This window comes from Thamnophis sirtalis, unplaced genomic scaffold, assembly GCF_051295495.1.
Source record: "Thamnophis sirtalis isolate CommonGarterSnake01/CBP01778 unplaced genomic scaffold, rThaSir2_p1.2 scaffold_4, whole genome shotgun sequence".
Taxonomy (NCBI): domain Eukaryota; kingdom Metazoa; phylum Chordata; class Lepidosauria; order Squamata; family Natricidae; genus Thamnophis; species Thamnophis sirtalis.
This window is the reverse complement of record NW_028261384.1, coordinates 69,495,859-69,522,694: the sequence shown is the minus strand read 5'-3', so window position 1 is coordinate 69,522,694 and position 26,836 is coordinate 69,495,859. Positions and strand designations below refer to the sequence as shown.

Sequence of the window (26,836 nt, the reverse complement as noted above, 5' to 3'; positions counted from 1 at the left end):
CCCTCTCTGGGTCCTGCTGATCAAGCAGATGGCACAGCAGCAGCAGCAGGGGACCCAGCAAACCCTCCCCACAGTGGATTTGACCCCACTCCAGTGGATTGGAGGGTTCGCTACGTCACAGAGATCCCTCCTTCTGGCCCTGCTAGTTCCACTCCAGGGCCAGATGGCGAGAACTGTCAGGGCCCTGGTCTCAGGCTGTTGTTGCTAAATGCCAGGTCTGTGGTTCACAAAGCTCACCTCGTCAGGGACCTAATTTTAGACGAGGGGGCAGACCTGGCATGTATTACTGAAACCTGGCTGGGCCCGGAGGAAGGAGTCCCCCTCACTGAAATGTGCCCAGAAGGATTTCAGGTGCTTCATCAGCCGCGACCCCAGAGAAGGGGTGGGGGAGTGGCTGTCATTGTCCGAAAATCTTTAGTTCCTCATAGGATCCCTGCTCCGGAGCTTGTCGGGTGTGAGTCCCTGCTGATGAAGTTGGACCTTGGAGGTCAAGTGGGTTTGTTGCTAACGTACCTACCTCCCAACAGCGTTGCAACAGCCCTCCCCTTGCTCCTCGAGTCAGTAGCCGAGTTGGTGGTAGAGTTCCCCAGGCTTATGGGAGATTTCAACCTGCCTACACTTGGTGAACACTCTGACGGGGCGCAGGAGTTCATGGCTTCCATGACAGCCATGGACTTGACCCAAGTAATTCGGAGTTCGACTCATTCAGCGGGTCACACGCTTGACCTCATATTCCTCTCGGAGCAGTGGAGACATGATCTAGAGTTGAAGGGCATTAAGACCTTGCCCTTGTCATGGTCTGATCACTTCCTACTGAGGCTTGACTTTCGGAAACCAATCCCCCACTGTAGGGAGGGGGAACAGATTAGGTGGTTCTGCCCCAGGTGCCTGATGGACCCTATGGATTTCATTTGGCACTTGGAGAAATACCTGACACTCTCGTCCACAATCCGGTGGAGTCCTTAGTTGCTGCCTGGAATACAGCGGCAGCGGGAGCTCTAAACCGGATTGCGCCTTTGCGACCTCTCCGAGGCAGCGGATACAGGAGGGCCCCTTGGTTCACCGAGGAACTCTGGGAGATGAAGCGCCAAAAGAGATGCCTAGAGCGCCGCTGGAGGGCCAGTAAATCTGAGTCAGACTGAGCACTGATGAGAGCCTTTATCAGAGCCTATCTCGTGACAATACAGGCAGCGAAATGTTTGCATTTTGCTGCCCTTATTGCATCCGCTGAATCGCGCCCAGCCGTCTTGTTTAGAATAACTCGCTCCCTCTTGAAAGGGAGGGATGCGGATGACCCTTTACAAGGTAGAGCTGAGGAATTTGTTCAGTATTTAATGGATAAAGTCGCTCAGATTCGGACAGAGCTGGACTCCAATTCCACAGTACCAGCCGAGGTACCGGGGGAAGGTCTTGAGCATACATTATGGATTGAGTTTCAACTTGTCTCTCCTGAGGAAGTGGACAAGGCCATGGGAGCGGTGAGTGCCTCCACTTGTATACTGGACCCGTGCCCCTCCTGGCTGGTCTCGACCAGCAGGGAGGTGACACGCAGCTGGATCCGGATGATAGTTAACACCTCTCTCCGGGAGGGAATTTTCCCGCTCCTCCTAAAGGATGCGGTGGTGAGACCCCTCCTGAAGAAACCATCTCTGGACCCAGCCATTTTGAGCAACTATCATCCAGTCTCCAACCTGCCCTTTGTTGGGAAGGTTGTTGAGAAAGTGGTGGCCTCTCAACTCCGACGGTCCTTGGATGAAACTGATTATCTGGATCCCTTTCAGTCAGGTTTCAGGCCTGGTTACAGCACGGAAAGTGCTTTGGTCGCGCTGATCGATGATCTCTGGCGAGCCAGGGATAGGGGTCACCCCTCTATCCTTGTGCTCCTTGACCTCTCAGCGGCCTTCGATACCATCGACCATGGTATCCTTCTGTGGCAGTTGCGGGAGGTGGGAGTGGGAGGCACCGTTCTTCGGTGGTTCTCCTCCTACCTCTCGGACAGGTCGCAGTCGGTGTTGGTTGGAGGGCAGAGATCGACCCCTAGGCCCCTTAATTATGGGGTGCCACAGGGTTCGGTCCTGTCCCACCTCCTATTCAATATCTACATGAAGCCGCTGGGTGAGATCATACGCCGGCACGGGATTAAGTACCACCAATATGCGGACAATACGCATATCTGTCCGCCCCGTGCCAACTCAGCGAAGCAGTAGAAGGGATGTGCCAGTGCCTGGAGGCTGTTAGGGTCTGGATGGGAGTAAACAAGTTGGCACTCAATCCAGACAAGACCGAGTGGCTACTGATGTTCCCTCCCAAAGATTGGCCAAGTATTCCATCTCTCAGGCTGGGGGGTGAAATTATACGCCCCTCAGAGAGGGTTCGCAATTTGGGAGTCCTCCTGGATCCCCAGCTGACTTTAGAACACCATTTGTCAGCTGTGACCAGGGGGACCTTTGCCCAGGTTCGCCTGGTGCACCAATTGCGACCCTACCTGGATCGGGAGGCCCTTCAGACAGTCACTCACGCCCCTGTGACCTCAAGTCTGGATTACTGTAACACGCTCTACATGGGGCTGCCCTTGAAAAGTGTTCGAAGACTTCAGCTAGTCCAGAACGCAGCCGCACGAGCGATCGTGGGTGCACCCAGGTACACCCACGTTACACCTATCCTCCGCAAGCTGCACTGGCTACCCCTTAGTCTCCGGACTAGCTTCAAGGTGCTAGTCGTTACTTATAAAGCCCTACATGGCATCGGACCTGGGTACTGAGAGACCGCCTCCTGCCAATTACCTCCCATAGACTGATCAGATCGCACAGACTAGGCCTCCTCCGGATCCCATCTGCCAGCCAATGTTGGTTGGCGACCCCCCGGGGGAGAGCCTTCTCTGTTGCAGCTTCAGCCCTCTGGAACGAGCTCCCCGTGGAGATCCGGACCCTTACTACTCTTCCGACCTTCCGCAAAGCCACTAAGATCTGGCTGCTCCGGCAGGCTGGGGGGCTGTTGAAATAGCCAGCCCCACGGGAACTATGAATGTTGTGTATTTTAAATTGTTGTTTGTCTATTTGTCTATTTATCCCCTTCCTTTGTTTATTGTAAGCCGCCGGAGTCCTTCGGGAGTGGGCGGCATACAAGACCAATAAAATACAAATACAAATACAATACACTCTCAACCAACTCTGAAACCTGCTGGGAACTGGCAAAAATTGGATTTTTTGTGGCACAGGTTATCACCTACATGCAAAAATACGGGCGTGATTTTCAAACCCAAGGATCCCGAGTGCAAGTGGTTACCCTAGTCCTGGAAGGAGCCGCTGCCAGATGGATGGTGACTTTACATGATGCCGATGGACCAGAACTGCGGGACTTTGACCAGTTCCTGATGGCCCTGTGATGATGTTTTGAGGACCCCCTTGCAGACAGCAAAGCATGCGACCACATTAAAGTTGTGAAGCAGGGACAGCAGCCAGTGGCAGGGTATACTGAAGAATTCTGAGACCTGGCGTGTCGTGTGAACTGGCCAGATGATAACCTGGTAAGATGGTTCAAGGATGGGCTGTGATGACCTCTACAATGCCTGCATGGCCCAAGGTGCACCAAACCACCTACATGAGTGGTATCTCACTGCCAAAGAAGCTGTGATCGTCATAGCAAGGAACCAGTACCAAGCATGGCGAGTGTGGAAGAAATCCCCACCCCAATGGAAGCAAGAAACTTTCAATCCGCAAACGGCATGTTCTCCAAAACCTCAGCCTGTTTCAAGTGTGGAAGGGAGGGGCACTGAGCTGAAGAATGCCATTCTCAAACACCGGCTACAAAACCAGAATGCCCATTTGGGGGAAACCTGGCCAGCGCGGGAAGGAGATGGCCTTGAGGAGCAGGGAGATCATTGAATATCCACCCCTCCCCTTTTTGAGGATGAAACCCCAGCTTCTCAGCAGGAGGAACCATACTCATTTGGAAGTGACCCAGAGAATGAACCACTGGTAAACAAACCAATTAAACCTCTTAACCCCCCCCCCAAAAAAGACTGTATCCCCAACTGGGAGAGGGGGATAAAAATCTCCGCTTTAGTGGACTCAGGGTGCACCCTCTGTTTGATCAGCCCAACCCTGGTAAAAAAGTTGAGGATTAATGTAAGGAAGCTGAAAAGTCTCATAGCTTTTTGCCAATTAGATGAAGCAATAGCGAGGGGGAGCGAGCCAGCGTCTTTTGCCACTGAGCCTCTATAGATAGGCATTAGAAGCCATTACATTTATAGTGGTGCCTGGCATGGAATGGCCGCTAGTTTTGAGCCTTGCATGGCTGAAAAAATGGAACCTCAAAATTAATTGGAAGCAAGGCACCATAAAAGTTCAGATGCACATGACTTTTACTGAGAATCCACACAAAGAAAATGAGAGACCACCAAGAAACAACAATGCCTGCTTACACTATGCCAAACCAGGGCATATCCAAAGAATACAAAGACTTGGCTGAGGTTTTTAGCGAAAAAGCTTCTGATGAGCTCCCCCCTCCCCACTGCTCCATTGACTGTGTGATAGAAATCCTACCCGGTGCCAAATTTCCTAAATCCAAGTTGTATAGCATGTCCCTGAGAGCATTTATTGAGAAAGACCTAGCAACAGGTTTCATTGAGGCAGCCCAACCAAAAATCGCAGCCCCAGTATTATTTAGAGGGGAAAAAAGATGGCTCTAAACGTCTCTGTGTGGATTTTAGAAACTTAAATACGATCAGTGTGCAGAACATGTACTCTCTTCCCCTCATGAAAGACATGCTAGCACGCCTCACTAAAGAGAAATTTTTTTCAAACCTGGATTTGAGGGATGCTTACTACCATATCAGAATTCAAGCGAGAGATGAATGGAAAATGGCATTTAACACCCCTCATGGATGCTACCAATTCAAAGTGCTCCTGTTGGGGCTACAAGGGGCCCCTGCAGTGTTTATGCAATTAATAAACAAAGTGCTACATGAGCATTTGTATAAGGGAGTTTTGGTCTATTTAGATGACATTTTATTATATACTGAGACCAATGCAGAACATGTAAAACTAGTCTGGGCTATTCTGAACAAACTCCACTCTGCCAAACTTTATGCTAAGCTCTCTAAATGTGAATTCCACCAAGAAAAAAAATGATTATTTAGTGTACCGCATTTCACACCAGGGCATAGAAATAGATCCTTTAAAAGTACAGGCGTAGTTAATTGGGAACCATCAAGAACATGTAAATAGTTACAAAGCTTCCTGGGATTCACCAACTTTATCCCGCTTTTGCCCAGATTGCTCTCCCCATCACCAAACTTTTAAAAATGAAGGTGAAGGGTACCCTGAAACCAAAGCAGCCTTTGAACTGGATAATGGAATGCCAAGCTGCATTTGAAAAACTTAAAACGGTTTTTTTCAGCAGAGCCAATTCTAAAGCACCCGGACACAGAGAAACCATTCATCACGCAAGCAGATGCCAGCTATGTGGCAATAAGAGTGGTCCTGCTTCAGAAAAATGAGCAAGACAAATTACAACCATGTGCTTACACATCCAAAAAATGGAATGAAACTGAGCAAAGGTGGGCCATTTGGGAGAAAGAAGCAGTTCGGTGGGCACTTTTAACCTGGAGGCATTTCCTAGAGGGGAGTAAGATCCCTTTTGAAGTCTGGATGTATCATAAAAATTTAGAAGCCTTAAAGACCCCAAGGAAACCCTCCCCAAAACAAGTACGATGGGCTCAGTACTTTTAATGGTTTGAATTTATGCTCAGATATCTCCGGGGAGCCGAGAGATTTTCTGGCAGATGCACTATCCAGAAAACCACAATACAATAGTACAAAGCCAGACATAATCAAACCCATGATACAAAACAATCAGCTATCCGCTAAAGTAATCACCAGGTCCCAGGCAAAACAAGAAACATTGACGGACAATGACACCATCCAAACTTTAAACAAGCTTTAACCACTGATGAATATTTTTTGAGCCACAAATCCAGCTGCGGGATGAAACATAACTTAGCTTGAGTGGAAATGAAGTTGTATGTTCCAGCTAGACAAAGACTGCGCTTAATGGCAAGGTGCCATGACTCCAAATTAGCTGGACACTTTGGTTTTGTGAAAACTTTACACCTAATTAACAGGCCACAATTTTTGTGGCCATCACTAAAAAAGGATATAGAGAGCTATGTAGTTAGCTGCCCTATTTGTGCGACAGCTAAAAGATGTCAAGGGGAAATCCCAGGATTCTTAAAGAAGGTAGCTGAACCTTCAGCACCCTAGAGAGAGATTGTGATGGACTTTATTATAGAACTACCAGAAAGTGCAAGGAATACTGTCATTTGGGTCATAACAGACCTGTTTTCAAAACAAGTGCATTTTATACCTTGCCAAACGATCCCAACTGCCAAAAGTCTTGCCAAGTTATTCCTGATACACATTTATCATCTTCATGGAGCCTCACAGAGAATAACCTCAGACAGAGAGGTCCAATCCACCTCAAAATTTTGGAAGGCATTTTAAAATTTACTTGGCACTGTCCAAGGGTTGAGCTCGTCACAGCACGCCCAAACTAACGGTCCAACTGAAAAAATTAACTCGGTCCTAGAACAATATCTAAGATGTTTTATTAATTTTCAACAGGATTACTGGACTGAACTTTTACCTTTTGCAGAAGTGGCATTCAATAATGCTGTACACTCAAGCACTGCTTTTACCCCTTTTAGAGTAGCAACAGGCCAGGATTTCAGCCCCATGCCTGAACTATCAACAGATAGTTCTTAAGGACAACTTAAGGAGTGCATAGACATTTTACAAGACACATGACCAGTAATTAGATTAGCTTTAGAGGAAGCTAGAGTGGCTTTTAAAATTCAAGCTGAGAAGAAAAGAGTGGAACCCAAACCTTTCCACGTTGGAGCTAGACCATACTTATCTACAAAATTCCTGAAGTCATTGCAGCCATCAAAGAAATTAGGACCAAATTTCATTGGACCTTTCCCTATCACTATAGTCACCAACCCAGTAACAGTAGAACTACTCCTTCCAAAGACACTCAGGCAAGTCCATCCAGTATTTCACATTAGTTTACTCAAACAAGAAGTAATATCATCACTCAGACTACCTGCATCTATACCACTTGTTCCTATCATGATAGAAGGTGACAACACTTTGAAATTATGGAAGTCCTTGATTCTAGGATCCACAGGGGGAAAACCCAATACGTAGATGATTGGAAGCATCTATCCTAATCCAAAAATCATGTTAGGGCCCCTACCTTCCTGAAAAAATTTCACTTGCAATACCCTGACAAATCTTGTTAAAATACTATAATAGAAGTTTTGTTTCTATCTTTTCACAGGTGGATCTCTCCTTTTTCTAAGGAAGGCAGCATGTCAGATCCCTAAAAGTGATCCTGCCATTCAATTGGGAGGAGGGGGGCTTTTGGAGTCGATTTATTAGCAGTGCCTGTGACAACTAATATTTTACAACTGGTTTCCTGGCACTGAAGTGCCTTGGGATCCCCTCACCTTTTGGGGGAATGTTTATGATGGCCATGTGGGATGTTTCACTTCAGTGTCTAATGGAAGATAGTCATGGGAATGAATATATGTTTGTTCGGTTCTCAGGACATTTGGAAAAGGAAACATCTTCATGCTGGTGTATTGGCTAAAATCTGCATTCTAACTAATGGGAGGGGTCTCTACTGCTTTAATTCTACTCGCATTGCCTAAGCGGATTCAGATGTTGCTTTGAACTTAATGGTTTCTATTCTATTTAATAAGAGGTTCCTTTTGAAATACTCTGTTTCAAGAGTCTTCGTTTTCTTAAGCTAGGAGAGAGGAACTCATAGACCTATGCAATGCCAATTCTATAGTTTTAAGTTCTTAACTTTTAACTTTGATCTAGCTTGCATAACAAAAAGGCTTATGTTTTATCAGATAAGCCAAAATGTTTCTTGTCCTTTGAACCTCCTTCCACATCAATTTTTTGTCCATACATTTTGTTTCTTCCTCCATTTCTGGTACCTGTCCTGCCGTGTAAATCATTTGGAGCCAGATAAGAATGACATTCCCTTACCAGTCAAATCTGTCCTCAGTAGCAATAGCAGCAGTACCCATATGCAACGTTGAGTAAGTGAGCTTCATAATATCCCTATCTTTCCTGAGAACAGAGAGAGCATTGCAATGACTAGTCATAGATTCCTTTTTTCTACGGGAAATAACTCTTCATACTTTGCCACAATAGCTGGCCAGCTGGATATTTTGGAATATTTGAAGTGTCCTATCTTTTTTTCTTCTTGTTGATAACTATATCAAGACACTTCTTCCCATATTTGTTACTGTAACACACTGTAAAAACAAATTCATATTAATGCCATTTACAGTTCTCATGAAACAATTTCCATGGATTTTATCACTGACCTGGATGCCGTTCTATTCACATTCATTATTCAAATGTCACTATTTCAGATCACATATGGTAATCACTTTTTTCTTTCATTACTAGTGTTTGTAGCTCTTGGTGCAGGAGGGGAAATTTGGAATATTTGATTTATTGAAAAGGCTATCCGGAGATATGAATATTCAGAAAAGCTGCAGTGGCTGTATATGCTTTCTTTATGCATTCTTTGAGAAGAGGCCTCAAATTTGAACATTGGGACATGTATTTATTGGGCAGGATTCTTGTTTAGACAAAGAACTATCATCGACTTCTTTATTCTTTGCAGTAAATCTACTTTCTCAATTTTCTTATACCTATTTGTGAATGCAGAATAGAAAGAAGCCTTAAAAAGGGAATTCATGCAGCAAGAGATGCTATATGAGTTACAGAAGCTTAAGACACCAATTTTACTTTAAAAAAATCTTTTAGCTATTTACAAAATCAGGCAATTTTCCTGGTTTGCTTTCCAAATAAAAAAATGAAAAGCTCCTGTCACCACCTGGAAAACAAAATCAGATTAAAAATGATCCCCTGACTGACGTATATAGTGTTTTTATTGTATGTATAGAATTGATGAGCATTATAATATAGCTTCCTTATTCAGGTATTCTGAAGAAGATATTTTGAATTTCTATCATTCAAAATGATCACCGGTAAGATGATCATAGTCTGAAGGAATAATCAGGATTGGGTTGATTGTTTTCAAAACTATTTTTATCTTTAAGCAGAAATATTTAGTTTTCAATATTGCTATTGCTATTGCTATATTTAGTTTTCATGACATGTATAATATTGCAAGATAATCCAAATGTTATCTCTTACTGAATAACATTCAATTATATTAAGGAAAGCTGATGATATTACTTTTATCCAAAACTACATGCTTTGAAACATTATTATTTTGATTTTAATTTAAAAATCTCTTTAAAAACTTATCAGGCCCAGAGGGACATCATATTTGAACTCCGAAGAATTGCTTTTGATGTAGAATCTGAACCCAATAGCAACAGTGGTAATATTGAGAAGCGTAAATCCATGTATACACGTGATTACAAAAAACTTGGCTTTATTGTAAGTATTCTTGTTTCATCACATTAGCATTCTAATCGGTTTTGTTTTAGTGATGATATGATGTGTAACATAGACATACATCTTTGATTTTAAGAATTGGGTACCTTAGTATAATCAGAATCCCTGTTCAAAGGCACATGCTATTCATTTCTTCACTGGATTATGCAGGTGACTGCTCTATTATTTAATCTCTCATTCAGATATATTGCACATTGTTTATAATTCTCCTATATAATATTTTCCTAATGGAAGATTATGTAATTATGAACAGAAGTTAATAGTAAATTCCAAATCAAATCAGGTCAATTACAATAGTCTGTCTAGGTCAGCCTAGCTAACTTTTTTTTTCATATTATTGTTTGTATCAAGGGACTTCTTGTTTACAGGCTGCATGTGGCTCTCTAGGTCATTTTGGGTGATCTAAAACTGTCATAATTAGGGTCATAGTTGATGTTGCCATCACCCCAGAACCCTGAAAATCTGGGACCATTAAGGAGAGGAAGAAATATTAAGTGGTATTCTACAGCTCATTATGATCTCAAACCTTTATTTGAATAAGGTCTTGGTAGTTCTCAAGGTTCTGTGTTTTGACATAAAGTATGTCTAAAAATTACTGACCCATTAAGTCAAATATCAAGTATTTCTTCCCAAGAACTATTTTTGTATACAGTACAAACCTCATGTTTATGTAGTCAAATCTCTATTTATTTTCTGAGGCAACTCTTGTGTAAAGGTTGTTGATTCTTTGGCAGTAGAATATCTATTTATGAGAAGAGGAATGAAAAACCCCTGATAAAATGGATTGTCATTAAATTTTGTTTAAATTTACAAAGATATGTAAACAAAACAGAATTAAAGTTAAGCATGTGTACCAGTTGCAATTATTGAAATACTCTTCTGTAAAGAAATGCTCTGGAATTAGAATTTGTTCAGGGTAAACATAATAATACCATCATATTATAGACTTATAAGGGCAAAATAATTTCTGCTTATTTTAAGTTTATATGATTTACATTTGAACTGCCTTTGTAGCCAATCACTGATCATTTTTCTCTATTTCTGGGGATGTGTGTGTTTCTGGTCTATTTGAATATTTCTATGAATACGGGAAAATGCATGACATTACTTATCGTTGTGGGTTTTTCTGGTTAAATGCACTTAATTATATATGCTGGATGATTGATTGCTGCTTTTTGTGATGGGTTCTACACATTCCTGCCAGTATAAGCTCTGAAGTTGTGATTTACTGCTTCTGTTGAGGAACTGGTTAGTGATGCATATTTCCTCTTTCCATTAGTTGAGTCACTTGTATTCAAGGCAACTTTATAAAGAAAACAGTTACTGGTTAATAGTTCATTCCTTCACCAGAAAGAAAAGGTTAAGATCTTCCCCTAAAATGAAATCTATAAATTCCTGCACATTTTTCTGCAAGAACTTTCAATTTGAAATCTTCTCACTCAACATTGAATCAGTTGAGTGCTGAAGTCACACAAAGTACAACTTTGGCTGATTTTTAAAAAGCTTTTGATCCATTTTAAATGGAGAGTTTATTAAAGTGGAGAAACATTTTTTTATAAGTGTTGCAATGATTTTAGTTTTCATCTTATGTTAAGATCAGAGGTGGGCTGCTACCAGTTTGCATGGGTTCTGTCAGCCTTTGCTTCACTACTTGCTTTCGGCAGTCATTGAAACGGGAAAGGGGAGGCATGGTATTTGGGAGGGGAAGTTTAAGTACAGGCGTGATTGTAAAAAAGGGAGTTTTGTTCTCATCATCTACTGCGCATGCTGCAGATAGTGGATTTGCCCGCCAAGGCCAACTGTCCAGCATACCAACCTGATGATGCTTTTTGAAGATGGAACCCGCATGACATCTGAGGGGTGTGTGAACTGGACTATGGGATGGGGCTACCAGGGGGAGGGAGTTGGATCACATATTGATATCTATGATTACGCACGCTTTCGCCTCAGATCTTGCTTTGCTTAGCTGCTATCTACTCATAACCAGTAAAAGAACTCAATTCTGCAAAATGGAGTTGTGGTTTCTTTCTTGGTTGCTGAGGGAGGCTGGCTTGACCTTAAGCAAGATCTCACTTTCGCACTCATCCCGGAGCTAACACCTACCGAGGGGAGTGTAAAAAATCCCAAATTTTTTAAAGAATGTCCCACCAGGCAGCAATCAGGAGGACAACATGGGAGTGGATGCATCCTTGTGCCCTTTGGAAACGGAGCGGATGGCTGAACTACACTTGGAAGAATGATCTGTCTGTCCCAGGTGGTTGTTGGAAGTGGGACAGAAGTATGACCCTGAGGAAATTCCGGCTGGAGTTACCACAAGGCAATATCGGCGACCAGCAGCTGCTTGGCAGGATGCTGATGAGGAGAACTTTATGATGTCCCAGGCTATGAAACTCTTTGAAGAGGCTTGGGAGAGTCGATGCTTACATGAAAGCAGTCCTAAAAGAGAGGCTGATCTCCCAGAAACAGAGGAGACAACTGCAGGGATCTTGTTCTGCCCAAGGGGGGGCGAGGAGGCAGACAATGGAGCTGATCAGGATGGAGAAGCCCTGGACCCAGCAGCAGCAGCCACAAGAGCCATTCCAAGAGAGGGAGGCCCCCCCGCAGACACTGGATGGCTAAAATTCCTCCGCTTGGTGTGAAATTTGGTGGGGAATTAAAAAATCTAGAATTTTTCCTGGTTCAGATATGGAATTTCATGCAACAGTTTGGAGAAGACCTCCCCACGGAGGAAGCCAAGGTAAGAGTGGTTACCATGGCCCTGGAGAACAAGGCAGCGGCTTGGATGGTTGCCCTGCATAACGATGACTCCCCCCTACTGAGACACTATAATAGATTTATGGCCACCCTGAGGAAACGCTTGATCTGCTCACAGAGCAGAAGGCTAGAACCAGAATGAAAACCCATACCCAGGGAAAAAGCCCAGTTGCTGAATATATACAAGAGTTTTGTGAATTGTCTGTTTATATGCGTGGGTGGTCCCAAGAGGCTTTGATGGACAGCTTCATGGACGGTTTATACAAAGATATATACCAGAACTGTGTAAACGGGGGGGGGGGGGTCCCTAGCTTGCAACGCTGGTATGAATTCGCAGTGGATGTGGAAATCAATTTAGCCTGAAACGTATCATGAGGACAGTGAGAAAGAAAAGGCTACCCCTCCCAACAACCCCCCAAGGAGCTCCAAAAGAAGGGAAAAGTTGGTCTGCAAGCAAGCCCCAGTCGATCACCTGTTTCCGTTGTAGGAAGGAGGGGCACTGAGCAGCAAACTGCTGCACCAAGGTGGGCCCAAAGCGCCCTGCCGGGGGGGGGGAGAGAAAACCAGATAAACAGCCATAGAAAAGAAGGGATACCACCATGAAAGGGGTGGAGCCTGCTGCGCAATTCCTTCCCACTCCAGGAGAAGAGGAACCATCCTCCTCATCGGAGGAAAGTTAAACCAAATCTGACGACGGATGTCTGGTAAGTTCCCGATCAGGCCCCATGATCATCCCAGTAGAACTTAAAGTGCCCTCTACTGGAGCCCAAGCTAAAATGCTGGCCCTTTTAGATTCGGGTTGCACACGTTGCATCGTTAGCCCTGAAGTGGTGGAAAAACTGGGCCTGAAACTGAGAACTTTAAAAGTCCCCATTGCTTTTTGCCAGTTGGATGGGTCGATAGCTGGGGGGAGTCCTGCCCATTTTGTGACTGAATCAATAGACATGTGGATGGGAACTCACCAGGAGACAATAAGTTTTATTGTTGCACCGGGAATGGACCGGCCTCTCATATTGGGCTTACCCTGGTTACGTAAATGGAACCCACACGTCAATTGGAAGAAAGTGTGGTTGCGCATCTGATCTGCTACACCCTCTGAGGGAGAAGGGAGGGCTCCCAATATTGCTAACGCTGAATCTAACCTAGCAGCTGCAATGCAAGAAAAAATTGAGGGGGGAGGAGAAAATCCCAAAAGAATATTGGAACCTAAGGGACGTTTTCAGTGAAAAATCCCCTGATAAATTGTATACTTTATTGCCCTCTCACCGTGCAACAGATTGCAGCATTGATATCCTCCCAGAGGTAAAACTTCCTAAACCCCAAATCTACTCAATGACCCCCTGTGAAATGAAAGAATTACTGAAATTTATTGACAAAAATTTACAAAGGGGGTTTATTGAACCTGCTAGGCCACTAGTGGCTGCTCCAGTGTTGTTCAGAGAAAAGAAAGATGGCTCCTTTCATCTCTGATTAATTACCAAAATCTTAATGCTGTATGCGTACAAAATGTTTACCCCTCCCTCTGATGAAGGACATGTTGGCCTAATTGGGGAAAAGAAAGATCTTCACAAAATTGGACTTAAGAGAGGCCTATTACAGAGTCAGAATTAAAGAAGGAGATGAATGGAAAACTGCTTTCAACTGCCCACTTGGTTGTTTCCAATTCCGAGTACTCCCATTTGGCCTACAGGGGGCACCAGCGGTTTTCATGCAATTAATAAATGAGGTTTTGCATGATCACCTGTACAAGGGTGTGATGGTCTATCTTGATAACATCCTTATTTACACGGAAACACGTGACAAACACGTGACATTGGTACGATCAGTACTCAAAAAACTCCGGGCCGCAGAAATATATGCCAAATTGTCTAAATGTGAATTTCATCAGGAAAAAAATGACTACCTTGGCTATCGCATCTCCCACAATGGCATCGAGATGGACCCAGCAAAAGTCCAGGTTGTCCCTGAGTGGGCGCCCCCTCGCATCCGCAAACAATTGCAAAGTTTTTTGGGATTTGCAAATTTTTATTGTCAATTTATTCCCGCATTCGCCAGCATTGCTCTGCCCATTACAAATCTCCTAAAGTCAAAAGGGGAGGCCAGGCCCAGACCGAGGAAGCCATTGAATTGGACTATGAAATGTCAAGCCGCATTCGAAAAACTAAAGCGACTCTTTGCAGCTGAACCCGTTTTGAAACACCCAGATATGGATGCACCATTCATCATTCAAGCTGATGCCAATGATGTGGCAGTAGGAGCAGTGTTACTTCAAACGAACGCTGATGGGAACCTACAGTCTTGCGCTTAGACCTCTCGTAAACTAACAGAGACGGAGAGACAGTGAGCTATATGGGAAAAAGAAGCTTTTGCTGTCAGGTGGGCTTTGATGACCTGGCAACATTTTCTTGAAGGGGCTAAACACCCTTTTGAAATATGGACTGATCATAAAAATTTGGAGACGTTGAAGACCCTTCAAAAGCTATCTCCTAAACAAATGTGGTTGGCGCAACATTTCAACCAGTTCAACTTCACCCTCAAGTACATCCCTGGAGGGAAGAACTTTATGGCTGATGCTTTATGCAGACTTCCACAATACAACAGCTCGAAGCTGAGCGTGGTTCACCCAGTCATCCCAGAAAAGAGTCTTGCTGCCCCGGTTGTTACCAGAAGCCAAAACAACTCAAATTTGGAGGTCACAACAGACCTCATCTGCAAACTCAAGGAAGGCCTTGAGTCCGATGACTGGTTCAAGGAACATTCGAATGAATGTACCATGAAAGATAGACTGGCTTGTGTAGGGGCCAAATTGTATGTTCCTGCTAGCCTGAAAACTTTTGTTCTTCAGCGGGCCCATGATTCCCGAATGGCAGGCCATTTTGGTTTTGTAAAGACTCTACATCTGGTTAAGAGGCAATTTTGGTGGCCTTCATTGAAAAAAGACATTGAGTCCTATGTGGCCAGTTGCCCCTTATGTGCTGCCGGGAAGCACCCACCAGGAAAACTCCAAGGCCTTCTCCAAGGTGTGGCCCGTCCTGAAGTCTCGTGGAAAGAGATATCAATGGATTTCATTGTCGAATTATCAGAGAGTCTAGGGAATACCATGATTTGAGTCATCACGGACCTGTTTTATGTGGCATACAACAACTCTGTGCACAGCAGTACTAGTTTCACCCCTTTTAGGATTGTGTTTGGACAGGACTTTGTACCTCTTCCGGAATTACCCCAGGAAAAGCCGCAAATTTTGTCCCTCTCCGAGTGGAGTGACCAGCTCCGACAAATTTGGCCCATGACCCGCAAAGCATTAGAAGCTGCTCATCGGGCACACAAGAAACAGGCCGACAAAAAGAGGGTGAAGCAAAGGGACTACAAAGTAGGAGATTGAGTGTTTTTGTCTACCAAGTTTCTCCAAACTACCCAGAAGTCAAAGAAATTGGGGCCAAAGTACATTGGTCCATTTTCTATTGTGAAGATCATTAATCCTGTTTCTGTATGATTGGAATCACCAAAGCATCTTAACCGGATTTATTCGGTGTTTCATGTGAACCTCTTTTTTTAATTTTTATTGTTTTTATTTAAGAGAAACACAAAAGAAAAAATCATCTTTCATTACATCTTGTAGAAAGCGTATCCATTGGTTACATGTATATTTTGTGTGTTTCTTCCACAATCATTACATATATTTCATTCAGTTTGAGTTGTACATTATAGAGTTTGTATATTTTATTATCACAATACCACAATTTCATTTACTTAGAGTTTTAAAGACACAACCACCTACTGGCATTTCCCCCCCCCCCCCAATCTCAATGAATCTGTCGGAGCTTTACATCTTTATACCATGTTCTAAAAGGAAGTCTATTAAAAGGATGTCTAACATTCCCTCTCCTCCCCCCCCCAACTCACAAATTAACACTTCTGTCCATTTTGCTTTTACCAGTACAACACACCTGTATATGTCCTTGAATATTGTCCAGTAACATTTCTTTATTGTTATTGTAGTTAGCTAATTTTTTAAAAATATTTTCTCACCTTTCCTCTTCACAAGGCCAAAAGCATTTTATCTTTATAACCATCTCTGAGCAGAAATTTATTAATAAGTGTTAGCAAAATAACCATTTAAAATCTAAGACAATCTAAAAAAATGTTGACATTTCTAGTTAATAGTCACCAAAGGTATAGCATTAGCATTTCCTTCTCGCTATTATAGGTAAGAGTAAAGAAAAAAAAACCAATTGTTTGCTAATTTATATCGCATCTCCTCTCTTCTGATCCAAATTATTTATACCTTCATGACAAGATCTAAACAAGAAATTTATAAAGTTTATAAATCTTTTCACTAAATCTCAATTTACAATTTATGGCCCAGTTATTTATCCTAATTAAAGTAATCATTTCATTATTAATATCATAGTAAATTATATGTTAAGGAATAAACATTCAATGATGATCTAAAACAGTCTATCAAGTACTAAAATCCCTACTTATTAATCATCAAAAGTTAACTAATTTTTATCATAGAGTGGCATTATCAACCAGTGTCTTTCCAGTAGTAAAATGGTCCTTTCTCTCTCACCAGCTGTTGTGTCAATTCTCTTTTTAGCACCTTTTCAGAGTTTAGAACTTCTCTCCGCACTTTGTGGCTTGAAGGATCTCTCATGTAGATTCGTTGCCCTTGAGTTGTTATTAACGTAGGCTTATCTTTGGTTATCAAACTTATTTCTGGATGAATTTATGTTCTTAATTCCATCCTTTTCACTCTTTTATTTTCTCCTGCATCTTGGAATTTGGGAGAAAGCTCCAAATTGTCAAAGTCACTTTTCCAACTTCCCTTCTTTTCACTTTCACTTATATTTACTCCATTAATGGTTTTATCTAAGGTCTTGTCTTTGTTTTCTGAATTTTCATTCTCTTCTTTAATCTCTGGGGCTCCAACCCTCTCCTCTTTTACTGTGATACCCCATAGTCTGTCCCATTTCTTATCAAATATCTCAAATTCTTCTGAAATGTTTTGGAGACCAGCCAGGATGTTTTGTATTATTACGTTTTCTTCATCAGAATATTGATCCATTTTTCAGATTGGAAAGGAATGTAAGGAAAAAGAAAAAGAGAGAGGAATCTGCCACTCTAGCCTGTCAAAAAAATTTTTGAGGAAAATATCTATATTTATTTTCAATCTTAAGCACAAGTTCTTTTGTGGTTTTCAAAGTAGAAGGGTTCTTGTCTCTTTCTTTCCTTTTCCTTCTCTTGCCAAAATATTTTCCAAGGGTACCAGCAAAACACTGTTCATGCCCTTGAGTCCTTATCAGGTTTTATAAACAAGATTCCAAACCCTTCTGTTGCAAATTCAGTGAAGTCAAATAGAAAAGAACAAATGATACATTGTTTCAAGTCAGGAGAAAAACATCAAGCTCAGGCTTTCAAATGGCAGATTCAATTATTTTTTCCTTATGCTTTTTCCTTAAGTATCTTTAGGGTAATTTTATGACATGTAGAATTTGTTAAAGTAGAATTTTTTTTTTAGTTTAAACCAAGAGAAACAGTTAAGGTGTTAAAAAAATAGAGGAAAAAAGATCAGTCCATACACTTCAAGCGGGGAAACAGGAAATGTTGCAATCACTTCAATCCACAAAACATCATTACAAGCAGGAACAGAAAACTTTCTAAGGCAGTCCAATAGGAATTAAATTCACCACTTTATTCTTGCTTAGAGGACTAATTATTTTTTTTAAAAGGGTTTCTTAGGGCAATCTTAAGAAAGGAAAAAAAAACCTCACCAGATGGAACGCTTTCACTTCTTTTCTTCCTTCGGGAGCCATCTCCGACTGTGTCAGCCTGGGGGCTGCCTGTTTGCCGCTGGTTGGAAGTGCTACCCTTGGGTCGATCAGGGACTTTGTGGTGTCCCTGTGACCAGCAAGGTTTTGTCTTCCCAGTCACCATCTCTTCAGGATGGTTTATGTCCTGCCAGACCGTCCAGGGGCAAAAGTGTCATCGGCGGGCTTGGACAGTCGAGTCCGCACGATGTGCCATCACAACGTTGGCTCCTCCTTCTTCTCATGTGAACCTCTTGAAACCGGAGCACACTTCCTCTTTGGTGTGCCCCTACCTGCGCCCCCTGGCCCTCTTCTCATTGAAGGAGAGCAACATTTTGAGATTAAGGAAATTTTGGGCTCCAGGAAACATAGGAATCAAATTCAATATGTAGTCTCCTGGAAACATTTCCCCCCCTCCCAGGCTGGATGGGTTGATAAATCCCATGTTAGGGCTCCTAGACTCTTGCGGAAGTTCTACTCTAAGCACCCTGATAAACCCTGACCTAAATTGACTTATAAATTTCTTTATTGTCTTGTTCTTAGTTTTTTTGTATTTGTTTTTCGTGCAGGGATGACTTCTTTTCCTGAAGGAGGGCCAGATGTCAGCCTCTGCTTCGCTACTTGTTTTCGGCTGTCATTGAAACAGGGAGGGGGTATTTGGGAGGGGATGTTTAAGTACAGGCGTGATTGTAAAAAATGGAGTTTTGTTCTCACCATCTACTGCGCATGCTGCAGATAGTGGATTTGCCCGCCAAGGCCATCTGTCCGGCATACCAACCTGATGATGGTTTTTGAAGATGGAACCCACATGACATCTGAGGGGTGTGCGGATTGGACTATGGGATGGGGTTACCGAGGGGGGAGTTGAGTCACATATAGATAGCTATGATTATACACGCTTTCGCCTCAGATCTTGCTTTGCTTAGCTGCTATCTACTCATAACCAGTAAAAGTACTCTTAATTCTGCAAAATGGAGTTGAGTGATTTCTTTCTTGGTTGCTGAGGGAGACTGGCTTGACAGGTTCTCCCGAACCGGATGTTAATTTTCTGAGCAGTTGTTGGAAGAAATCTTTTCCCACTTTACAGGGCTAATCCTGCAAGGGAGGCAGGAAGGAAACATTTTGGTATTCCTGTATTTCAAGCCTAATCCCTATCTTAATTGCCCTGCTGCTTTAAGTGTTTTCAGGAACACAACCCTGCTTAAGCATGGGTTAACCCTGGGTTAAGCATGTTACATTGTAAACCTTACACCCAGACTCTCTGGCTGTAGACTGAGCTTCACCAGAGTCCCCCTTCCCCTGGCGTTTTTTGTGGTACTTTTATTCCTGGGGCTTGACTATCTTAAAGATTGATAAAGGATTGTTTTAAGCTTTTGGAGTATACTTTCAACATGACTGGAATAGCTATTTACAGAAAGGTTGGCATAGCCATAGAAGAAATGGCTGAGAGGCAAGATGCAAGTTTGACATTCTGTCTGTCATGTGATCTTTCCTTAAATCTGGATGATTTCCTTAAATCTGGATGATTTCCTTAGGATATTTTGTGAGGTGAGTAAGACCAGCTGGTCTCATTAAGTGGTGCAAATGGATTTAATGTTTGCTTCTTCTGGGTGGGAAAGGGTGCTTTGTCAGTTCATTGAGCACAGGAGTCTCTTGTCTATGGGGATTCTTTAGTCATCTAGGTCATGGTTGTTCCAAAGGTACTTTTTTCAAGAGGCAACTGGACTTTCTTGGTTTCCAGAAAGTCCAGTTTCCTCTTGAAAAAGCACTTTTGGGACACGGGTCTCTTGCATTGCTTCAGAGTGGCCAAGGCACATGATTGCTCACTAATAATAAATGGATACTCCTTCCAATTCATTTTAGTTCTATCTCATGATAATAAGGCTTAATAACATGGCATCAATTGTACCTCTCCACGCTTCTCTTAGAAGAATGAAATATTTTGAGAAATATTAAAAAGGGAGAATATACTTCCCTGAATGAGAAATTGACAAACATGTTTTTTTAGAGGAAGAAAGCAGCCCACACATTCCTCAACAGCCCACAGCAGATGTCAGCACTTAAAAGATAAAGGGATATATAGCTATATTCATAGGCAAAAATTCCCAACAGCAAGATCTGAAGAAAGGCAGAATGAGATTAGCCATCACTCAAGATGTTAAATTGTTAAATTGTCTCTTTAGCTTTTGTAACCCAAATATGCCTACCCACTTTCTGGAGAGCTTAAATGACCTCTCTGCTAAAGAGTTTCACTTTATTAGCACTTGGCTGCTGATAATTATTCTTGTATTTTAACTTTTAATTCCTCAATATGCTCTGGCAACCTACCTGATTGTAACTCCGGTTTGCATGTATTGCTGAGGAAGAGGAAGGTATTCAGACAGAATGGTTTAGGTTTCCATGATGGCTGCGACTCATTGATCTTCAGTGTGTATTTCCCCATTTCTAATCTAATGACTAGTATTTTGCTTGTAGACCATGGAGAATGATTGTAGGCTTAGTAATGTTGCATTTGCATAGGCAAATGGAAAAGTGTTAATTAATGTCAGTTTTTGGCTCTTGGCAAAGTATTTCAGTAGTGGTTTACGATTGATTTCTTTCTAGGGTTGAGAGAAAGTGACTGGCCCATGGTAATCCAGCAGGCTTTTTGTCTAGGACAAAATCCACTGTATGCTGTTTCTAGCCTAATTCTTTCTTTTTAAAAAAGTACAAGAATGTAAACATTGAGTTAACTATTCATAGGATTTGTATAGCAGTTACTAACTTCGTTAGTTTTCTGTCTTTGAATGTCTGAACCTGCTTCCAGTTTTTATCTTTGCTATGAGAAACCTGACACTCATCTTTTGGAAGAAACAATTTGTTTGATTTTAAATTTATCATACCTTTAAGACTCCAAGTTACAGGGGAGGAAGGTATTTTCATTTCCATTGTGTGACTTTTGCCATTGTCACAAATAGTATGCCACATCTGCTTTGCTTTTCACCCATGAGCCAATATTAATATTGTTGTTAACATTAATAACTAAGTGCAAAAGACTTTGCAAAAATACATATCTCAGAGTACATTTCTAGTTATAAAACTGAAGTCTGCTCATATCTTTTTCATACAAAAATCAGCCCATAGTTACTGTAGATTTGATTTGTATTATTAGCTTATAAAAAAAATAGGAGGGATAATTCCTGTTGATCTAAAGTAAATATATTATTTAAAAAAACTATTGGCAAATCCAACTTTTATCTTATTTATACGGAGATAAAGCATGATATAACTGATATAACAAAGAATGTGAGTTAATAAGTACATACTTTTCAAACCTATGAAACCCTGTTTCATAAACCATAAAAATATTTATCTTGAAAGGATTTTCAGTAATATACAATGGTATGAAGCATAGGAAAGACACTTTGAGGTTTGTTTTGGATGTTTGTAAGAGTATTTTTAAAGAAGAGAAAAGAGTGATAAAAATTAGCTAGTGAAACTGAATATAGTGATTCCCCAGAATCTCTTGGTTTGAAGAGCAACGATCATTTTGAGTCGAACTTTCTGTGAAGCCTGATTATACTTTGTCTCTATTTGTCCTTCAAAGCATTTATAGGACATGGGAAAACATTTCTATCAAAAGTATTTTTGTCTGGAGTAATATTTTATTTCTCTTAAGGATACTGAGCCAACTGAGTATTATTTACAATCAATTTTATCTAAATCTGAAAATTTAAATATATTAGCATTTTAAACAGTGGTGAGATTCAAAAGTTTTTACTACTGGTTGTGTGGGCATGGCTTGGTGGCATGGCGTGGCTTGGTGGGCATGACTTGATGGACGTGGCAGGGGAAGGATACTGTAAAATCTCAATTCCCACCTCACTCCAGGGGAAGGATACTGTAAAATCTCTGGCTTGCATTGGCCCCACCAAATCTGCATGTATCAGCTCTGAAACTCTTTTTGTCTGCCTTGTGCTACTCTTGCTTACTGGGAATGCTTTGGACTTTGATTATTTGCCTACTGTACAATCCAAATATGCTTCAGTGGTGGAATTCAAATTTTTTTGCTACCAGTTCTGTGGGCATGTTGGTGGGTGTAGTGTGGCTTGGTGGATGTGGCAGGGGAAGAATACTGTAAAGTCTCCATTCCCTCCCACTCTAGAGGAAGGTTACTGTAAAATCCCCATTCCCTCCTGGTCAGCTGGGACTCAGGAGGCAAAGAATAGATGAGGGTGAGGCCAGTCAGAGGTGGTATTTACCACTTCTCCGAACTACTCTAATTTTCTGTTACTAGTTCTCCAGAACCGGTCAGAACCTGCTGAATATCACCTCTGATTAAAGATTAACTTATTTATAAAGTCTCTGATCAGATAAAGGAATTGTTACCATATTTTTGGGATTATAAAACGTACCAGTGTATAAGACGCACCAAGATTTCGAAGAGATAAGTTAATAAAAAAAGTTTTTGCGCTCCCTGGCCCCCAGGAGCACTCTGTAGGCTTCAGCAGGGCTGGGGGAAGGCAAAAATGCCCCCATTTTTGCAAAAATGGGAGCATTTTTTCCTTCCCCCAGCCCTGCTGAAGCCTGCAGAGTGCCCCTGGGGCTGGAGGAAGGAGAAAATGCCTCAATTTTTGCAAAAAAGGCCTGTTTTTTGTCAATTTTTTGTAAAAATGGAATACGGAGGCAGGGCTTTGGGAGGCCAAAAATGGCTATATTCAGTGTACAAGACACACTAACATTTCCATGCTCTTGTGGGGTGGGGGCAAAGGTGCGTCTTATACTCTGAAAAATATGGTATATTCAATTTTCAGGAATATGTCTATGTTGTTTTGAAAGCATTGCTTTGAACAGAGAAAATTTAATGGTATATCATTATACAAAAGATTATGAATTAGTGCTTTAGTGTCGTATGTATATATCTATTAGAGATAATCTGGTCAAAATACTTGTTTCAGCCCAGTGTTTGGTTTAAAATATAAATATAATTGACATTTAGGAAATATATGCATTTCATTTCTATAAATGTGTGAAAAGTATGTAAGGTACAAGATATGTGGGGGTAGAACGTGTGTGAATCACTTATGCTTGGAACAACTTCCAAGGTGTAAGATAGTGTTCTGACTCATTACACAATTATCTGTGGTTCAGCTCTTCTTAGTAAAATGATTTTTATCTTGTAAATCCATATTTGTCAATGCTATTCAGCTGTTTATTTGTCACGCATTTCTCAATATGTAGCACCTGATTTTTATTTTCTTAGTTTTTTATTTTTATATTTCATTTTCTTGAAATTCCTATTTATAGATCTGCCATTGTTTCCCAATAAAGGAAACAGGATTATTAAATCCACTCCTAACTCATATATGTAGAATAAAGATGCTTAAAATATACAGCTAGGGCATCTGATGCATTCACTTGAAGATGTGAATTTTCAAAAAAGAGAGTTTAAGATATATGTAATCTTTTTAAAATAGAGGCAATATAGATGACAGCAAGAATAATATTAATGTACCAAGGTGTAAATTAAATTGAGAAAGATAATAGTAAGAAATAGTACACTTTTAAAGATCCAGGAAAATCCAAGCAATCTCTAATGGCATGGAAAGAGAAGAACAGAAAAAAGGAAAGAAAAACCATTTTATTCAGCAAAGTGGAGTAAATATTAGTATATGCTTTGTTGCTTTTTCTCTGTGCACTATAAAGGAAAATAGTCTTGGTGATTCAGGAGACTTCATAAAACAGATTCCAGGAAGACTGATTTGATTAAACATTTTTTTTAAAAAAATTAAAACTTCATTGCTATACCCCCATCACATTTCAAGTAACTGGACAGCTTTACAAAAAAAAAAAATTCAGAATATTTTAGTGTAGATTAACTTACCTTAGAAACTAACTACTTTCTTATGAGAAAGATACATAAGATTGCAAATATATGTTTATTTTTCTGGCCACATTTCCATATATTTTTTTTAATTGAAGTAAAATCATCCAATTAAATGAATAATATTTTGTAACTTTCTTTCCCCTCCCTCATGTTTGGTGTATATTTTATAAACAATTTTCATAGTTTCCCTTTCTTCTGCTCTTTGCTTCTTTGACTTTTAATTTTTTTGAGAAAAATTCCTTCATTTTTATATTTTAGTCTTCTCAGAATTATACAAATAGAAATCTATTATTGAATAAAAATGTGGAAAAACATTTACAAAAGATTTAACAGGTGTTTTTATAGAGCTGGTTATTGTAAACCCTATATCAATTCATTTGTTTTTTTTATCTTTAGGGAAAATCATAGAGTCAGTGCCAAAAAATGGATGGTCATTCCCTCAAGATTCTGTTTGTCTGAAAGTAATAATTATGATATTTATGATCTAGCTATAATAATAATTATGATATGAATGACCTAACCATGGTTTTCTACTTAGGATAGAATATTTTGATTAAAATTGGGTTTCAGTTTAGGAAAATCAGTTATTTTACCAATAAAAAAGAACACATGTGAAAGGATTCTATCTGCAGATGGAATACTTGCTAATGTTACCATTTTTGGCTTGGTCTAGCAATTTTGTTCCTTTTGTGCCTTTTAAATTTTGCTCAAAATGTTCAAAGTTTAGGGAACAAACAGAGTGAACTTAAAGTATTACTCCATGAAGGCAAATATGATATAGTTGTCATTACTCAAACTTGGTGGGATGAAACTCATGACTGGAATGTACTGATAGAAGGGTACAAATTATTCAAAAGAAACAGACCTAACAAATGACAAGATGGAGTTGCATTATACATAAAAGATCAATATATCTCTACAGAAATAAACAAAGGTTGAAAATTTCCTAGAATCCATATGGATCAATATAAAAGGGAGGAAAATGACATTGCTATAGGCATATACTACAGGTCATTCAACGAAGCAGAACAAATAGATGAACTCTTTGCTAATCAATTTACAAATGTATGCAGAAAACTTACACAGTAGTAATGGGAGACCTTAACTATCCTGATATCAACTGGGAGACAAGCTCTGCAGCAAGTGGGAGATTCCTAACCAACTTAGCTGACAGATTTGTCATCCAAAATGCAGAGGAGGGAACTAGAGGCAAAACTATATTTCAACTAATTCTTACTAATAAAGAAGAAGTGATAGAGGGTGTTGAAGTTGCTGGAACCTTAGGGGAGAGTGACCACGTCATATTTGAATTCAATATAATGCAAACACAAACAATAGAATATAATCTAACCAGTGTCTTGTACTTTAAAAGAGCTGATTTTAATAAATCCAAAGAGAGCCTAAGCAAAATTTCATGGATAAAAACCCTAAAGGAAAACAACTGAAAAACATGAGAAACACTGAAAAATATGATCATAAAACCCCAGTCCAACACAATACCACTAAAAAATAAAAACAAGAAATCCAAGAAGAAACCAGCATGGCTGCTCAAAGATCTCTCTGATAAACTGAAAGACAAAAAGGATAAGTACAAAAAATGGAAAGAGAGGCACATAATATCAGCAGATCGCCCAAATCTGCAAAGATGAAGTCAGGAAAGCAAAGGCTCAGAATGAACAAAGACTTGCAACAAAAGTCAAAGATAATTTTAAAAAAATATTTTAACATATGAATAATAAGAAAAAACTCAAGGAAACAGTCAGTAAGTAACAGGCAATAGAGAGAAAACAGAACTGCTTAACTCATTCTTTGCATTAATCTTTATAAAAAAAAAACTATAGCCCAACATACCAAAAATATAACTGCAAAAGACAGACTAGAAATAATTAATGTAAGCAAGAAAATGATAAGAGAGCACCTATCTTATCTTGATGAATATAAATCTCTGGGAGTGGTGGATTACAACCCAGAATTCTGGAGGAGCTGGAAAACGTTATCTCAGAACCACTGATATCAATACCTGAGAAGATATTGGAAAAAATAATCAAAAAGCATCTAGAAACAAATAAAGTTATAACTAGAAGCTACCACGTTTTTGTTAAAAACAGATCATGCCAAACCAATCTTATTTCATTCTTTGACAAAGTGACTAAATTAGTAGAACAGCAAAATGCTGTGGACATAGTTTATTTAGAATTTAGCAAGGCATTTGACAAAGTAGACCACAACTTATTTCTGGGTAAGCTAGAAAAAATGTGGGATAGACAGCATCACCACTAGATGGATTTATAACTGACTGACAAACCAGTCTCAAAGAGTAGCCCTTAATTATTCTACATTTACATGGAGGGAAGTAAGCAGTGGGGTACCACAAAGTTCCATCTTAGGCTCAGTACTCTTCAATATCTTCATAAATGACTTAGATGAGGAAATAAAAAAGGAACTAATCAAATTTGCAGATGACACTAAATTGGCAGAAATAATCAACATCCCAGAAGATAAGCTCGGGATCCAAAAAGATGTGGACAGACATGAACAATGGTCCATATCCAACAAAATGAAATTTAATGTGGAGAAAAGCAATGTTTTACACCTATTCAGGAAAAATTAAAAGCACAAGTACAGATTAGGCTCAAAAACAGTAACTGCGATAGTTACCTTAGAATCTTAGTGGATGATCACCTAAACATGAGTTAGCAATGTGCGGCAGCAGCCAAAAAAGCTAATACAATTCTTGGTTGTATAAACAGAGCCATAGAATAAAAATCATGTGAAGTATTAGTCCTGTTTTATAAGCCCTTAATAAGACCACACCTGGAGTACTGCTTCATGTTATGGTCACCACATTACAAAAAAGATATTAAGACTTTGGAAAAAATGGAAAGAAGAGCAAT

The 26,836-nt window shown here is 40.5% G+C and overlaps 1 protein-coding gene across 7 annotated transcripts in view; it reads left to right on the top strand.

The window, feature by feature from the left end:
• Positions 1-26,836, top strand: part of ELMO1 (engulfment and cell motility 1) — a 562,024-nt gene that overhangs the window by 247,031 nt on the left and 288,157 nt on the right. For 6 of the 7 annotated variants that reach the window (XR_015696387.1, XM_087713089.1, XM_087713086.1 and 3 more), the window contains one exon: positions 9,363-9,494. Coding sequence is in view for 6 of the 7 variants with exons in the window: in XM_087713089.1 (XP_087569215.1) it covers positions 9,363-9,494 (132 nt within the window). In the remaining variant the exon portion in view is untranslated. Of the gene's footprint in view, positions 1-5,422; positions 5,561-9,362; positions 9,495-26,836 lie in introns of those variants that run through there. The other variant, XM_087713091.1, reaches the window with a different exon arrangement.